The sequence below is a fragment of the Channa argus genome, chromosome 14 (assembly GCF_033026475.1).
Source record: "Channa argus isolate prfri chromosome 14, Channa argus male v1.0, whole genome shotgun sequence".
Taxonomy (NCBI): domain Eukaryota; kingdom Metazoa; phylum Chordata; class Actinopteri; order Anabantiformes; family Channidae; genus Channa; species Channa argus.
In genome coordinates, this window is record NC_090210.1 from 19,041,846 (window position 1) to 19,059,497 (window position 17,652).

The 17,652-nt window shown below is 43.4% G+C and overlaps 1 protein-coding gene across 1 annotated transcript; it reads left to right on the forward strand.

The window, feature by feature from the left end:
- The first annotated feature begins 897 nt into the window (after positions 1-897).
- LOC137140540 (zinc finger and BTB domain-containing protein 14-like) lies at positions 898-3,675 on the forward strand. The gene is made up of 2 exons (XM_067528819.1): positions 898-1,052; positions 1,670-3,675. The coding sequence occupies exons 1-2, from the start codon at positions 929-931 to the stop codon at positions 2,863-2,865; spliced, it is 1,320 nt and encodes a 439-aa protein (XP_067384920.1). The 5' UTR covers positions 898-928; the 3' UTR covers positions 2,866-3,675.
- Positions 3,676-17,652: the final 13,977 nt, after the last annotated feature.

Here is a 17,652-nt window from a genome sequence, read left to right on the forward strand (position 1 = left end):
CTCGGGGACTCGAAGAGGTCAGAATCTGCTGCAACAGGTGCGTAGGATGTATTCGGAATAATTTACTGGGCTTTCAAAAGCTATAACGCTGAAAGATGGATTAAAGAATAACGTACATTTGTAATTGGAAGCAGGTTCGATGTTTTCAGTCCACTGTGAATTAAACCAAATGTCCTCGCTGACTTAAAATAAGCCCCGAGCTTATTACGGGAGGATTTTGGCCATAGGCGCTTATGCTGAATACACGGAGTCCAGTCTTGCAAAGTCCCGCCCCCTCTGGAGACGTGCGTGTGAGCCAAAGATAAGCGAAACGTGAGAGCTCTCACTCTGTTTCTTTTGCTTGGTGCCAGTGGGCCGATGCCGAAATGAACCTTGGAAAATTAGTTTTTCATTAATCGTGTTTGCATTTAATTCTCCAAACAAGGAACATTTGTATTTATGCTTGGTAATTTACAAGAGGACTTAAATGTAGAGCTTCCCTTGTCCTATTAGAATCAATACCTGATTAAACTGTTTCCAATGGAAATTGTGTTTTTTAGTTTGAAAAAGGACATTTAAAACACTTAGGATGGCAACACAGATGCACGACCATCATCTAACTGCTAGATTTAACCTTAGTGTAATGTCTACGTGAAAATATATACAAATTGCGAAGGCTTTGAAGATCCCACCATCTACATCACATGTAGAAAGTCACCGTCAATGAGTGTTAGTCAATTATTACATTACGTCACATGTTATGTTTTACACCATTACAATAATTGGACAGCTTTATTAACACTTTACAAATATTCGCTCATAATATTTCTGCTAGTTGTACCTGGCAACTGAATAAGACTCAAATGATCCCTGCAGAGTGGGTCATCGTCTCAGACATAGACGATCTCGATGCAGTACCTGCTCCGGTGCTGTAGGTGGCAGCAGAGCGATGCCGCATTTCCTGCGGAGCTCCACAGTCACAACAAGAGGAGGAAGAGGAAAAACGACAGCTCTGGGTCGTCGTCGACTGGCTGCCTTGCGTGACAACACGGGGATCGCGTTCAGGCTTTCGGGTAATAACATTTTCCTTTTTGTCGATGTGGCTCCGAAGGGCGAGGGGAGCGACGCAGCGTTTGGCGGCGGTTTGTCCGCCGCGTCGCCGCCGTGTTTCCCGCTGTTTGCGAACTGCTGTAGAGACACCAGAGACATGCCAATGGAGGCTTGCTGACCAAAATGGCTGGGCGCAGCGAAATGTGAAACATTCCTGCTAAGGTTATCCTTCTTACACACGACACCGCTGTCACGCCAAACAGCGACGAAAACGAATTTAGTCGAGTTAAGAAAAGTGCGTGTGTTTGTTTGTGTTGCTGTTTAGGTATTTTTGCTGACATTACTGCGGGTTTTATCGCTGTCGGGCCCTTTGGTATTTTTTTTTTTGCAAACGATTTCTGCCTGATTGATTTGGCCACTTTGTTTACTCTGTCACTTTGACAGTACTGAGGTACTTGGCTGCATGTTGCTCCTGCAGCTGTGTGACGGCGTGTGTTGCATACTCGCCTTGTAATGTGCATTTAATCTCAGAGAGGAGACGTGCAAACAGAGATCCACCTCTCAGCTGTGCAGGTTGCGTGCCACTGAAATGTAAACGTTTGAACGTGTGCTGTGTCTTTTTTCTCTCTCTCTCCTGCAGGTTGCTCCTACTTGACCTGCAACATGTCTGATTTACTGAGATATATCGACTATGACCATAAAGCCACCTTTCTGAAGATGCTAAACCAACAGAGGATGGAAGGTGAGCACTGTGACGTGGTGGTGGTGGTGGAAAACATAGAGTTCAGGGCTCACCGGTGTGTCTTGGCAGCCTGTAGCAACTACTTCAAAAAGCTCTTCAAGAAACAGAGCGATGAGGACAACTCCATCGTGGAGCTGGACTTCATCCGCTCTGATATCTTTGAAGAGGTTCTCAATTACATGTACACAGCCAGGCTGGCTGTGAGGAAGAAGGACATCAATATGATGATGTCATCTGGTCAGATCCTGGGGATCAACTTCCTGGATAACCTGTGCACCCAGAAGCGAGAGCTGACCAACATGAAGACCCGGGAGAACCAGGCTCCAGGTGACCACGGGATGAGAGCTCAGGATGCCATCCTAAAGGAACTGGCAATGGAGGAGGTGAGGAAGAACAGCTTCTACGATCAGGGGATGGACAGCATGGGGCCTGGTGGCTCTCACGTGTCTCAGCCACACAACTACAACACCAACATGGGTAAAGATCCTCACAGCCACGGGTGGGGCTCGTCCTCAACCAGCGACATGAAGCTGGAGTACCTGCTGTACGGCCACCGTGACCACGGCTCCTGTCAGAGCACGGGAGCGAAGCCGATGGACCACAACGCCAAAAAGGAGCGGCTGCTCACCGCCAACCGCCCGTATGGCTGCGAGCACTGCCCCAAGGCCTTCACCACCGCCGCCCACCTCAAGGAGCACTTGAAGATCCACTCTGGCTTCAAGCCTCACCGCTGCGTGGTCTGCGGCAAGGCCTTCATCAGGGGGCCCGACCTGAAGAGGCACGAGCGAGTCCACAGCAACGAGAGGCCCTTCGCTTGCCAAATGTGTGAAAAGGCCTTCAAGCACAAGTCCCACCTGAAAGACCACGAACGACAGCACCGAGGGGAGCGGCCATTCAACTGTGGCTCCTGCGACAAAGCGTTCATCAAAGCGTCGGATCTGAAGCGCCACTGGAACACCATGCACAGCGGAAACCCCCGCAGACAGATGTCCCTGTCTCCCGCCGCCTCCCAGCACGGCCAGGGAGACGCCGCTGACCAGAGAGACTGGAAAATGGAAACCGGGTCACACTCTCATAACTCGGGGGACTGTTAAACCTGCATCAGACACACAAACACACACACGCTGACGTACTAACACGTGCCCACTTAAAAAAAAGATGTAAACACTCTGACACAACCATGACCCTGTGTCAGGCTGACGGCCTGACATCACATGGACAGTGATCAGCGTGAGTAACCAGAGATCATAGCATGTTCATAAGACTGTGGGGCTGTATTATTATTCTAAAGAGTTATGTCAAGACGATGTTTTCTTTCCACTTGTAAAATCATGTAAATGTTTAGTTCACTCTACTATACATATATTTTTCACAAAGCATTGTTGTATCTAGACTGAGGGTTCTCATAACTTGATTCTCTTTTACTTTTATGGGGTATGTAACATTTAAATGTTTGTTTAACCTTTACTGGATTTTATTGGAACTAAAAGTCAAGAGGCAGAATGGGGGAGTAAAAAAAAGCAAAAAAAAAATAATTCTGCATAACATTTGTTGCATTGACTATATTCATGTGGATGTTTTTAATGGATGTGTTTAGTTGTATTGATTGATATTACACTGTAAGAGTAAGAGTCACCGTTGCTCATTGGACGCAGATGATACCAAAGTCTTGGGTCTGTACTGGATTGTCTTTTAAAGACTGTCCTGCCCAAGCAATCGGCCAACTAGATTTACTGTTATACAGTATAACTGTCATCCAGCTATCAACAGTTAATGATAGATGTCTGTATATACTGTAGCTTAGTTTGTTGCACAATTAGAGTACACAATAATGAATTATGCACATATAACATTGTCCTACTCCAACACTTTGACAATAAACACCATTTGCTGTGTTAATTTTATTTTATTATTTTTTGGTTTGTTTTGTTGATGAGGGCTTTGCACGCAGGGTCCGTACCCTGCAGCCTATGCCACACCCGAACCCAAGTCTTAAAGCACCTGAGAACCTGGCTTCAGATCAGAAAAGGCTCTCCAGGTCTGCCTCTAGATCCTTTGAGTTAGATTTGGGTTCTACTTCAAAAATGATTCCAGTGTCACAAATGACATGTTAACAGCCAGGTAGGTACCAGAGTAGTGAAACGGTTTACAGGAAGTGTTTGAAACGTGATAGGACATGCTGCCCGTACAGCCGCACTATATAGTCTATATAATGACAAACTGTTGGATGCCCAAAATGTTTATTCCAGTGTCCAACAAAACATTTAAAGACCTTTTCACCCAATTTGTCCAAGATGTAGTGCAAAGCTTTAAGGTGTTTAGTTCAGTGTTTTAAAGCCATTGAGAAGACACCATATAATAAATTGCCTGAAAAAGGACCTGCTGTAAATATTGTGTTGTTTACTGATCAGATCACTAACATAATAATTGCTGTAACTACTAACAGGGGTTGTTACATTTAAAGATGAAGCAAATTGATTTTTTTCGAACTACAAAACCCAAGTTATAGCTTGAAAATGGTTTTCTCTGATGTTCTAGTAAAGGGAATATTTGGAGGTTTTTGGGCAAAAGTAAACGGCATTTCACCTCATCCGTTGAGACAAATGTTCATATATTTCCAGCCGTTTTCCAATTTCCGTGGTGCAAAACAACTCGATGAGTAATCAGCAGATTAAATCAAGCAAGGAGTAAAAAGAAGTTCAACCCCAATAAGAATAATCAGACGCTTCAGGTCAAGTTGAGACCTTCCTTATTTCAGAGATGCAGCAGTGCCTCGGCCTTTGGTTTGTTTAGAAGTCCGAGCTATGCAAACAATCACATCTGCTGCCCAGACCCCCCTCCCCACACACACACACACACACACCCAAGCTTAATGTCCACTGCAGCTCAGGTTTGTTCAGCCTGCAGCAGCTCTGTTGTGTGATTTAGACACAGTTAAACTAACCTTTCAGTGACCCTCGGTTTTTCTTTTTGGCGAGGCAGCCCAGGGCACGAGGCCAGCAGACACACGCCCATCATGGGCTTCATCACCTTGGAGAACTTCTCAGCAACTCTCCTATACTCTGCATGCAACACTAGATGGTGCCCTGTTCATAGCGATTGACCCGCAGCTGCCCAACTTGACCTGCTTGTGTTGACTGTCCAGGACTCAAAGAAGCGACAGTAAAAACGACAGTAAAAAACAAAGCGGAATAGATGCTACAGTGATCTCACCTTTTTAATAGAAGGTGAGCTCACTGAAGAGCGCATGCGATGGCTGTGTGAAATGTATGCGCGCTCACACCTCTGTGTTTTCCATATATTTCCATATATTCGACTCCAATGTTTGGAGCAAGGCCAGTGCAGTGTCAGGGTTTTACAGGCGCCGCTCTGTTTGCATTGACAGTCAGATGGAAATACTATGTAGCCATTAATGAGTTTGACCACACTCTCTGCACGCAGAGCATCCTCGACACGAGACCTGTTTACTGCACGAATGTCCGACTGATTTATTTCCGAACGGTCAACAGAGGAAAGGTTGGATCTCCTGTAATTTTGTTCAAAACAGTATTGTGGAAAACTGACGTCAGCGTCTTATGGAAAAGGCGGGCCTTGCCCCACTGATGTCAGTAGATGCCCAGGATCTGTTTTCTGCATTTCCTGGCCCTGCTGCACTATATGTGTATACTAGTGTGTGTTTGTGTGAAAAGCCGGTGAATGATGCAGGTTCTGGGATTGCATCACTCTGTTGGACTGATTGAGCGTTGTGTTTGTGTGTCTGTGTATTGGTGGAGAAGGGTTAAAATGCAATTTGTGTGTGCTTGTGCATATCAAGGGATTTGAGCGACAGGGGCTTATTGTGCGCATGTTTGGGTGTGCTCAAGCATGTGCCTAGTCACATTTATGTGTGTGCACGTATATATGCAAAGACTTTGGGGGAGTTGGAGAAGGAGGTGGTGGCAGTGGAGAGTGTGAGCGTGCATTCATGCATGCGTGCATGCATACATTATAAAGTGTTTATTTGTTTGTATGCATACAAGCATTAAATGCATTTACGAGTTCTGTGTGCACATACACATCCGTGTGTGAACTGCAGGCAGTGAGTGAGTGCACATTCATGCATGTTCCACTCTGTATTCACCCCACCGTTTGAATGGGATTGTGTGTGTGTGTGTGTGATTTATTTTTATGTATGCATGAGCTTGCATGCATGTGCGTGCATGCAAATGCTCACATCATTCCTATTTGGGGAATTCACGTGTCAGCAGGCTGAAGTCTGTCATGCAGGTAGTCACTTGAATGAATTTATGCATTTTAATATATGTGTGTGTGTGTGTGTGTGGCAGGAATTTATATTGTTGGGCTGTGCATTCAGATTCCTGTCTGCATAAGTTTATGTGGCTTGCAGTGTGTGTGTATTCCCCGTTGAGCTTTGGTTTATGTGTGTGGGCGCGAATGTATGTGTTTGAGTGTGTGTGTGTGTGTGTGTGTTTGCATGTATGTGTATGTGTGTACAGTGAACACCCGGTTTCCATTACCCCAGCCGGCATAGTTCCCTCAGCCAGACCACAAACCTCCTGTCTCCACTCTGGCTCCACCCAGCGCTGCCACAGGCTTCCCAGAAAAGAACAGTATCTAATTAAAAAACTTTAATTACATTCATCTCATCTCTTTCTCTCACACACACACACTTGGGAAGAATAAAACAACTGTATACAAACAATTCCATGTGATAAATGGGCACAAAAGGCAAAGCCAGCAGTATTTTCCCCGAGCGCAATGGCTTTTAATCAGAGCTGCTGACATTCATGAGCCATATAGTCTCCTGTGATGTCGTCCTCCACTTGAGCACCATCTGGAATTTCTTCAACTCATTTTCTTAAGGACTTCATGAGCATGGCGTCTCTGTGTCTTTTTATGTCTCCTAGGCATTTTAAACCTAAAAGAAAGGATAAATCATCTCACAACTGTATACAGGATTTTTAGAAGGATTGTGAGACGACGGGCCCCTGAGCGCAGACATTTACTGCTCACAAAAAACAGACTAGAGAGACGCAAACCAACTGCAAACAATGCAGCTTCTCCTCTATAGTGGTTATTTTGTGTTTCTTCATGGTTGACTTTGGGGTCATTTTGCATGTCTTTGCAGTTGTTTTGTATCTTTATAGTCATTTTGTCCCACTTTGTCGCCGTTATTGTTACTTGCAGTCATTTTGTGCCTACTCCGTCTTTCTGTGGTCATTTTGCATCCCCTTGTTGTTGTTTTGCCTCCCTTTGAGGTCTTTTTGCGTCCCTTTGCAGTCATTCTGTCTCTATGAATCAAATGTTGCATGTCTTTGACGTGGTTCTGTCCCAAGAAGGGCCATCCAGTAATCCATCCATGTGTCTGTCCCCCAGTTCTTGTATAAACAAAGTCGAGTTATTAAACTGATTTGCGAGGCAGCACTTGACACTATGGCCCGACTGTAAAATAACACTCATCTTCGTAATGAAGATGTCGTATTAATTCAAAGGAGACTTTGATGACTTGGTGAGTTTTTACTCATCATCATAAACACAGGGGCTCAAATGTGACCAGCTTCTAACTTTCCCATCAGCTACAATAGACCCAGGTGACTTATTAAGTGAGACCCCAGTGCGTCGGCGCACAAGGTGCGTCTTTGTTGCGGAGGTGGGTTATCAGACGATCTCCACAAGTCTGAGAGAGCCAGGCTGGATCGCTGCGATCTGCCTGCAGGAGTCATTGTTCCAGTCCGGACCAGATGTTTCAGCTGAGCGATTACCATCACATCACTCCTCAGCGAGGAGTCGTGGCTCACTCACCCCACCCTCCGTCACTGTTTCCACCTGTTTCCTCTTCTGTCCTCCCGTGCGTCTTTTACCTCTCTGGTCTCGGTTCATATCTCCCTATGTTTCCCACTCACCCTGTTTCATCTGCACCTTTGTTCTCTCCCCCCTTTTCCTCCTCATCATCTATCTACTTTTTACCCTCGTCATCTCCCATGTTCTCAGCTTTCTTCTTCCTCCTCTCTCCACCTCTCCCTTTATCTCTCTCTTTAGTCCTTTTCCGTCCTCCTCTTTTCATCTCCTTTTTTCCCAGCCTTCTTCTACTCCTCGTTATTTTCTTTCCTGTCCCTTTAACTTACTTACCTCTCATTTCTGCTTCTTTCCTTAACCTATTCCTTTCCTGTCCTCATTGACTTTTCCACTGTTTTTCTTGCATATCTTGTCCTTTCCTTTTCCTCTCTTGTCTTCTGCCTCCCAGATCCCTCTCTCCTCAGCCATCTTTCCTTATCTTATCCCCTCTCTTTCTTTCTCCCCATCTCTCTGCCTCACCCTCCTTGCAGAGATAACAACTGATGGCTGTCTTTGGTCAAACACAGCCCACTCTGTTCTCATCCTTCCCCTCCTTCCTTCTGCCCTCTTTCTGGGCTCTTATCAGTCTCGTCCATGGAGGTCTCAGTCTAATGAAATTCCCTGTGTGATCACGCTGACGGATCTAAAAGCAGCGTTTGTTTGGAGACTGCCTCTGAGGAGTAGCTGAGGGCATGAGAAGGAGAGCAGCTGTAATTTGATTATACAAATATTAACCATAATTTACTCAAATCTGGAATCTGTGACTCGAAACATTTAGTAGATAATATTGCATTTGACCTAAAAGTTTTTTATTTCTGCGCATATTAAATGGGACTTTTAATGTATTTGTTCAGAACTGCTGCTGCAATAAAGACTGTGTAATAGAAATGTTTGTATGTCTTAATTCAGGTTGGAATAGACCTTTTAGCAAAGGTAACAAACATAAGAAATGAAGGTACCATTACATCTCAGAGTTTTTATGAGCTTCAACTTAAATAAAGATTCAATGAAGAATCCTAGAGTTTGAATGATTAACCCCGTAACATCTCTTGTGAAAGGGTCTTGGACCTTGCATAGACATATTTGATTTACTTGCACGACATAAGAAGTGACACAAATTGTGTGTCACTCCAAACCTTCTTGGAGAGAGCCCCCTACTCCTGCTCGTGATTCAGGTGTGCGTCTCGCCGTATTTAAGAGGCACGTGAACCTATTATGTCTGTCAAAGCAGAGACGGAGATAAACTAAAGGTCTCGTTCACCTGCATGTTAAGTTAATCCACGGAGAACAATAGGTGTGTCTCAGTTGAACGGTCTCTCAGCAGGTGTTCAGATATCAATTATCATTGGCTGTTGTCTTGGTCCATGTCTCCAGGAGTGCTTTTTATTTTGGTGTTTAATCTGAGAACAAGAGTATCACTTCAGTGTTTTTCCACTTGGCCTAACTCTGTCTCGTCTGTGTTTGAGCACGGAGGGAAAATTTGATGTCAGTCTGGGTTCATGAAAAGGGGGTCTCTGGTTTCTCCTGCCAGATACTCGAACTTCAGGACCCTCGCTGGGCAACGTCCCTGAAAGTACTGACTCGTCATAAGGCCTGCTTCAGTGGAATTTGATATGGAAACAAATGTGCAACAAACATATGGTTTCAGTCTAGAAGAGAATAGAAACTATTCTCTTGGTTGAATAAAAGGTCATGCAATCAAAACAAACATCTCAAAATGACACAGCTTTTTAATGTGAAGTACGATATGTTTATCTTATTGTGGAGATGGGCTGTCCTCCAGTGATTATGTTCCCGAAAACATGTTTCCTACATATTGGTACTTGCAGTTTGGTCAGATATAAGCAACATTTTCTCCCAGTTGATGATCAGAGCGCTGCATTCAGATGGAGTTTTCAAGAATGAAAGACAAGCACCTTTTATAACATCCGCCCCCGACTGAATGAAGTGTAATATTCTTTTTCTCCCAATCTAGCACTGGAAAAGTGGCAGGGAGGAGGCCTCCAACTGGTAGCCGTAGAGGTGCCCCTTTGGTTTCCCCCTTATGTGAGTAAGCAGCGAGTTACGGCACTGCTCTGCACAGCTGCTTGATCTTCTAAAAAGAAAAAGGTTCAAAGAAAAACACTAAGCCCTTTGCATTTAAACACATTTTCATTTGGAATTCGACTTGAAGCAAAAGGGATTCGACTTGTTTGTATTTGGACCCTGTGATTGTTCCATAATTGTTCTTTGTTAGTGAGGGATTGAAAAGGTGACCCAGCAAAGTGAAATGTCTGGCTCGCAGACAATACAGTGAGTAATTCCCTATAGTCATTTAATCAATTGTAACTACTGTATAAGAAAGTCTGATTTAGCAGTGATGCTCTGGACTATGAGTTCTGCACCTGGCTTTGTGTCACACCTGTTGCTCAGGGTAACTGCAGATGGCATTGTTCATCCACTATCTTACTGTATGCTTCACTTTTTGCAGACTACATTTAAGGCTTCAAACCAGTGTTTCAAAAAAAAAAAAGTTATTTTTTTTCCCCCTGTGTTTAAACATTTATCTCCACAGGAAATAAAGTCTCAGTTCGACCATTGATCACTAAGGGGTGTGGGGGTAAAACCGCTTAGTGCCACACATGTCACCAAAATCAAAGCAACACGACTCCAGGAGATTAGCACTTTCAGCGCAATGCCTCCACTTTCACCCTCTTGCACATGACTCAAATCAGTCATGAGTCGACTCAGCAGCAGCCTCCGCAGTTTGCTGTGATCCGCGGAGAGAAGCTCCGTGAACGGCGAAGGCCTAGTCTCCAAACAATCGCAGCTCCACAGTCGGCTTTTCAGCTCACATTCTGTCAACAGCCACCCACACATCATGTAATGTGGCGGCGGAGCAGAAGGCCTTATTCAATTAGATCGATGTCGTGACTGAAGCTTTCAAAAAGGAAAAGTCTTAATTTTCCAGGTAATGCCTGCCAAAAAACAAAGATCAGCATCAAACCAGAAGCACCTTTGAGCTTTTTCACACATGCAGAGGAAAAGGGGACGTTTCTCCTCTGTATTCCCACAATCTAGGATTTCACGCTGAGGCTTAGTGATGTTAAGGGCCCTACAGATCGAAGGGGCCATATTTTAGAGTGGAGCGTGTGTTCAGGGGGTTCACATAGCTCAAGTGCCTGAACTCCACCTGCTGCCATAAACACCCCACAGGGAGGAGGTGGGCTGCGAGCTTTCAAAGGGGATTTCAGCCCAGTCCAGCCCAGCAGTTGCTATTTTGGCCCAAATTGGATACACTGTGCTGCAACAGGTGGAACAAGAATGACGATACGGTTACAAAGGCTAAAATGGGGATTGTCAAGAGTGGTGGGCTATTTCTCCACATGTCCACAAGATACTGAAACTTCAAATAAGAACTGCTTAAGAGCAACAAAAGTGGGGACATGAGCTCGACTCAAAGCTGACTACAAGGCAGGAACAGCGTATGGGACTGAGACGTGTGAATGTAAACAGCAGCCTTTAAATTCTATACACACACTCACTTAACGCATGCCTGTCCCTCCAGTGTACACACACCTATGACACGGCCCTGCTGGCGGTCGGACGGCCCCTCTGGAAGGTTCAAAGGCTCCGTCTGTGAATAATTCACCAGCTTGATAAAGTTGATGTGAGTTAAGGGCTTGAAACTGGAGGTGAGCGGTGAAAGAAATGCTCACTTCCTGCTCCCCCATCAACGTCGTCCATCGCACATAGATGGGATAAAAATGTGCAGAGGTGCTGGGCAACTAGTCTAATATCTAAGCCACTTTAAGCACTCGATCCCATGTGTTTTTCATCCAGGCATCTTGTCATGGACACAGAGGGAGGATGGAAGGTGGAGGAGAAGGGATGTGATTTATTGACAGTTCCTTTGTGACTCCCCACACCTTTACACCACGTTTCCTTAGAGAAACGAGAATGGCTTAAAGTTTGACACTGACAAATGTGTTGTTCTTCTCACATGAAATGCTCAATCATTACACCTGGAGTTAACTAGTTCATTATTAATATATTATTGTTTCGTTTGTTTTGGGGTCAACCTACCCTCATTAATCTTTTTCTGTTTTTTTGTTTTTTTAGCACCCGATGGTTTCAGCCCCAACAGATCCTGATGCCGTTTAACTCACATAGATTAAAACCGATACAATATTGATAAGAAAAACTTTATCTACTCACCAAATGCTTGTGCTTGTAGCTGTCTCAGTCCGATTGCTGTTAATAGAGAAGCCTCCTTATTCTAGTTGGCTCTACCGGGTCTAAGGCTGTATCTTTGAACTATGCAGCCCCTAAATTAAGAGCCGACTCATGTGTGTTTTAAATACATGCATGTTTACTAAAATTACAGTGTTGATCTTCTACTGGTGGTGCTTGTTTCTTCGTGGCATGAAGCACATTTAAGTTAATTCGACAGCTCGTCGTGTGTTTTGTGAAGCCGGTTTCTTTGTTACTAATTGAATTTTGCAATATGCCTGAGAGGTGTTTACACTAAATTCATAGTAGCCATGTTACTATCAGTTAAAACAGACACACCAATATATAGAATGAAAACAAAATCATACACAGTAACATACTGCAAACAAAGATGTTTCTGGGCTGCACACACAGAAACAAAATATGCCACTAGAAAGTGAAAATAAAGAGAGTTTGCATGTTAGCTCATTTTCCAACACCAGTCAACCTCATTTGTATAAAAAGTCACCACATCAACAACAAGCACGGCCCACTTTTTAATGTCCCTCTGGAAACATTGCAGTTGTCTGCAATTCCTGTTTCACTCAGAGCTGAACCCATTCAAACACACTAAACATGTTAAGGCTTTGTTAGGTTCATTTTTCTGAGGAGTCTTTGAAAAGCAAACACCCACAGCAGTGTGCATCTGTGGGTTGCTGTCTCACATTGAGGTGGTTGTCTAATGAGAAGCATTCGTGCCTGAGACAGAAAAAAGACGGCTGGCCTGCAAGTCCTTTAATTTTCATGATTTGTACCTTTGATTTTGGCTTCCCCCTAATCACCCCGCTCCGATGACACCAGATTGCCTGTGTGTGTGTGTGTGAGGGGGTGGGGGATTCACACATGTGGTTTTGGGCAACCTTCAAGGGCACGCCACATGTTACCGACGTTTTATCTGCTTGGCAAAGGTGACGCTAAGAATGAAATGGTGATGTTTTCTTCTGCCTCTGTCCCACAGTGAGGAATGCAGACAGGTTGGTTGGGGGTCTGTTATCCTGTCCCTCCAGGGCTTTTGTGGATGTTTCTGTGATTGTTGCGGCTTGAAATGCCTGATTTTGCAAAAACTTGTGAAGGATGTTGCCCCATTTTATGATGCTTTAAATTGGGGACTTGGTTAAATTATATGTTGCAGTCGTGTCATCGCGAAATCCTCAATGCCCCCAGATAGAGAGGATTTTATTGTTGTCAGTTACAGCTGGTGTGATGGAAGATTGGTTGATCCAGTGTGGAACAAGAGAGGATCATATAGCATTTAAATGAAAGAAGACGCCTCACATCAAACCAGCTCTGATGTCATTTCATTGTTTCCTTTCTAACAGTCCGTGATTATTAAATTTCCACGGTGTATTCTTGTTTGAGTTCATCCTACACTTCCCAGAAACGTCTCAAAACCAGTACAATTCTGCACACTGAAGTCTCGCAGCCGATTGAGATGTGTGTAAAAAAAATGAAATGCTTGTTGTTTTAACGCAGAGCGGTAAAATGCAAAGCTGCACTTATTGAACCTTGGAGGTCAAATGACAACGTGCAATGTGTAAACAGTTATTCGTAGTTACAAACCCACAGATTATTATCAGCAGACTCTGCAGTTTCCATCGGCTATGCAGAGCGTACCGAAAAGGGTTTGTTGAAGTTCAGCTGAAGTGCTAGAAAAATCACTTCACTGTCGGCAGAATTAAATTGTGACAGTCGAGAGAACAGTCTCATAATATCAGATGTTTTATAGTATTCCACCGATAGTCAACCTCGCCATGTGGCTTTGTCAACAGCATTCACCAGTGAGTGGTAATAACTTTTACACTCTGTGGGATCCTGTTCCCTGCTTACTTCATGGTGAGGCAACCGGCGGAGCAGGACTCCTGTGGGTCAGGATTCTCAGAGCTGTGAACAGATGCACACGATTAACTCGGGCTACTTCAGATTAGTCGCCCTTTGAAGTTCATGTTGCTTTTTTTGTGACATTTTCCTTTGGAGACCGGCGATGCCTTGTAACCCGAGACAGAGAAAGGGAGGGTTTGGGTGAGGTGAGGCGGTAGTAGGGTCTTTTTGGGTGGTCCACCCCAGAATGAGGAATGCTGACAGTTTCCCTCTGAGCTTGAACAGATTGCCCCGTCGCTCAGTATCTGATCTGGCCCTTCAAACTTTCAGTGAGTGTTGGTCCTTCAAGCTGTGTAGAAGTAATTGTCATTCACACAGTGAAGTGAACAAAGATACATTTTGGATTGTTTATTTTGAAAAGGTGACATTTTAACAGCCAAACTACTGTTGAGAGCAGTGTCAGCTGAATGCTACAAGCAGCACTCAAGTCGTGCTGGGGTCCTTTGCTGCGTGTTTCATGTTTACCTGTTCACCAAATGTACATTGTTTGTAGTTAGTGCCTTGTCAGCAGTTTTATGGGCATGTATTTTATCATCATATTCAATGGAGAAAAGGCTCTTTGGTCTGCGGGGGGATTTGTTTTCGTTGCACAAGTTGCGATTGGGCAAAAACTGTCTGAAACTGTCTGAGAGGAGGTGATGTGTCCAGCTTCCCTAATACACCCTGATGAGACCGTAAGGACAAACAGCCTATATGGTTGTTCAGTTGTCCTATATGGTTGGAGGACGTGTTGCACAGTGCACATATATGCGATGTTTGGCACTAATTTAAAGGATTTTTTAAATTTTGTCAAGAGACACAGTTTACATGCAGCTTTACCTATGTTGTATCTGTCTCAGTGATTAAGATTATTCCAGGGGAGACCATATATTTTTAAGACCACATCTCTTCTCATAAATAGGATAATGTCTGATATACAGACGCAGGAAAGCTGTCTGGATCCATTATTGTAATGTGCTCTTGATTCATAAAGTATCCAATGCCAAAAATATGTTTCATTTCGCAAAGCAGTCAATGTTGACAAAGGTCGGGGACTCATTTGTCCTTAACAATCTGATATGGATTTATTAAATGGAAACCAAATGTTTATAGATGATAAATGACTTGGCTTTGGCTTGACTAACATACGGTTTGCAGAATTGGATAAATATGTCTCCCTTCTCTGGCGCTGTGCAACAAACTGCACACAATGAAAAAACACTAAACAGCTATGTCCTTCCCTGCAAGACACTGTAAGCTTCTTAAATTAAAAGGCAAAAAAGCAACGGGATAATGGTGAAGGCCACATGACAACAATAATAACACCGGTTCTCCATAAAACCCGAGAAAAACATAGCTGAAGCCATTCGAAGCAGCCAAAAGGAATTTTCTGCTGTTTCCCACCAGCTTTTGAAGAAATGGAAAACTTGTGAGATGATGGTTATGTTGCTTTACAGCAATGGTTATGTGGATTAACAGTGTTGAAAAACCTTCATCTGAATCAACTTTTTAAACCAGAATATGCACAGAAATTTGCCTTTCTCATTTATAGAAGTGAGGTCTAAACTGCAAAAACAAAATCACAGTGGTCCATGTTTACTAAAACCTGCAGCTGCACTGTTGAGATTCCTTTGCAGCCTGCAAATCACAGGCAGGCTGACGCATTATGAGGCAAGCGTTCGAGACAGTTTAGATATTGTCCGAGATGTTCCTCAGTCACTGCTCTCATCTGTCTCCAACCGGCTGCAGGGACCAGACAAAAAACCGGCCCTGCCAAGAGATGGAATCAGTGAAATGTTTGAAAATCCACTGCCTCACAACTCATCAGTAATGATGTGTTTGAAACTTTGTGGGCTACAGAGAGAGAGGCGTGGGGGGGGGGGGAGTTAAGGAATGAGGTGGTTTCAGGCTCTGTGACAAATCCCCTGCAGGTTTCTAATGGCTAAAAGAGTCATACAACACTTGAGCCCAAATGACCATTAATAAATTCAAGTCAGAGGCTCAGAGACACTTCTCTTAATCAGTGTTTTCTAAAGTGACGGCCAGACTTTACTCAGTATCTCAGTTTGGATGGCGAGGCTGAATGAATCACATCTGGACTCTCCCATGGGTGGACATGTTAGACTGTGGAAGTAAACCCAAGGATGTTAAATCATTCCCAACAGGCATATAAAACAGCCTTCCACAGATCTATTATTTACCCTTCCAAAGAAAGCAAATGGTAGGATTTAGCAGAAGTCGGGCAACCATCTCTTCTGATAGTTATGCTCAGGTACATTCTTGTGATTTGTTAAGTTGGTGCAACATCCTAACAAGGCAAACTGTATATTACTTTTTATATCTCCCAAGCTGTGAAAACATGATTTGTATTGTTGTATAAATGTGTTGTGTATCTCAACTAGTGCTTGAAATTTATTGAAAAAAAAAATAAAAAAATAGGACTCCAGCCTTCACGTGCCTTACTGTGTCCGTGAATCCTCGGTCATGTGGTGGTCATACTGTATGAATTGAGTGTCTCTGTTCCAAACCGTTCAAAAAGTCTTTGGCGTCTGATGTGAGTGTCCATTTTGAAGTTTTACACAGGCCTTTCACTGACTTGTGGTTGATGCCGGTGGTAGTTGAGCGATACAAACTGCCCAGTCGAGAGACAAACTATAGACGCTGCGGTTACGTGGTGTTTGCTTTACCATTAAACACCCTACGCTCTATTGTTTTTTCCTTTTTTCCAGCCAGTGTTGTGAAATTATCTGTCATTCGGTTTCTGTCCAGGGACTGTTCAATTAATGTCCCATACAGTAGTTGAATGTGTCATAAATCACTTCAGGTTTCCTCCTCATGGGGGTAATTGCTAGTTAACCTAGACTTGGCTGAAAGTTGGATGTTCTGACATGCCAACAACAAAAAGGAGCCCAGCAGTGATGTTCCAGATCACAAAAACTGAGTTACAGACAGCGATGTTGCAGCTTGTCTGGTACTGTTCAAAATGCAAGTTACAAAAAAAAAAAAAAAACACATTGAAATTTTCACATTGAAATTTTCAGTTGCACTCCATAAGACTTGGATGCCAGTAATCACTTGCAAAATATTAATACGTGACCCTTCTTTAAGACGTTTTTGCAGCGCTGACAATAAAGGAAAAGAAATTTTTATCAATGTTCCCGAGAATCTCCGTGTTGTCATTAAGTCACTTGTGAGCAACCAGCTTTTGTAATTCAAAAAACACAATGCAATATGGATATTTACTGGCAAATTTTATGTTATAGACTAAAATGTGGAAATATTTTTTCAAATATGAATATGAAGGGAACTGCAGGTGCAAAAATGCTAACTGGTGTCTTCGTTTTAGAAATGATTCTAATGGACATTTATAAATATTAAGGTCACTTGAAACACCAGTTGAAAAGATGGTGCTGTGTCCAGCGGTGCTGGCACTGGCTTTGTGCTGCGAACCAAATGGGTTTTGGAACTGGCACAGTTGAAAAATCGATGGGAATATGGAAAATACCTTCAGAGTTGCATAAGTGTTGTCGAAAGACTTTCTGAAAATAAAAACTTTTGCCATGGGTTGATTTTTGGAGAACAACCGGAATGTTACAGATAATATACTCTAGCCTGGCATTTTAACGCAGCCTACATCACTGGATTACTAGTGAGCTGTAAAGCAATAATGGATGGTTTATTAAACTTTTTAAAGCCATCAGCCAAATCTTATAAGTCAGACTTAAATGGTACTGTTACACATTCATGTACTTAAAGGGAAATAAGAACCACACTGCTAAAAACGTTCAACAAGCCACCAAAACTATTTATGAATGCACTTTGATTCAGCTCACAAATGGGGCTCATTTTATCTGCGCTACACACATCGTGTTTCTGCTTCACAGTCTGTGTTCACGTTCAATGCACAAAGCACAATACCCCACAGTAACACATAAAAG

What these genes read in the sequence shown, in the direction of transcription:
- LOC137140540 (XM_067528819.1), top strand. Translation starts at nt 929, where the DNA reads ATGCCGCATTTCCTGCGGAGCTCCACAGTCACAACAAGAGGAGGAAGA. An exon ending in GATCGCGTTCAGGCTTTCGG is followed by an intron (nt 1,053 to 1,669) that starts GTAATAACATTT and finishes TCTCTCCTGCAG; the next exon opens with GTTGCTCCTACTTGACCTGC.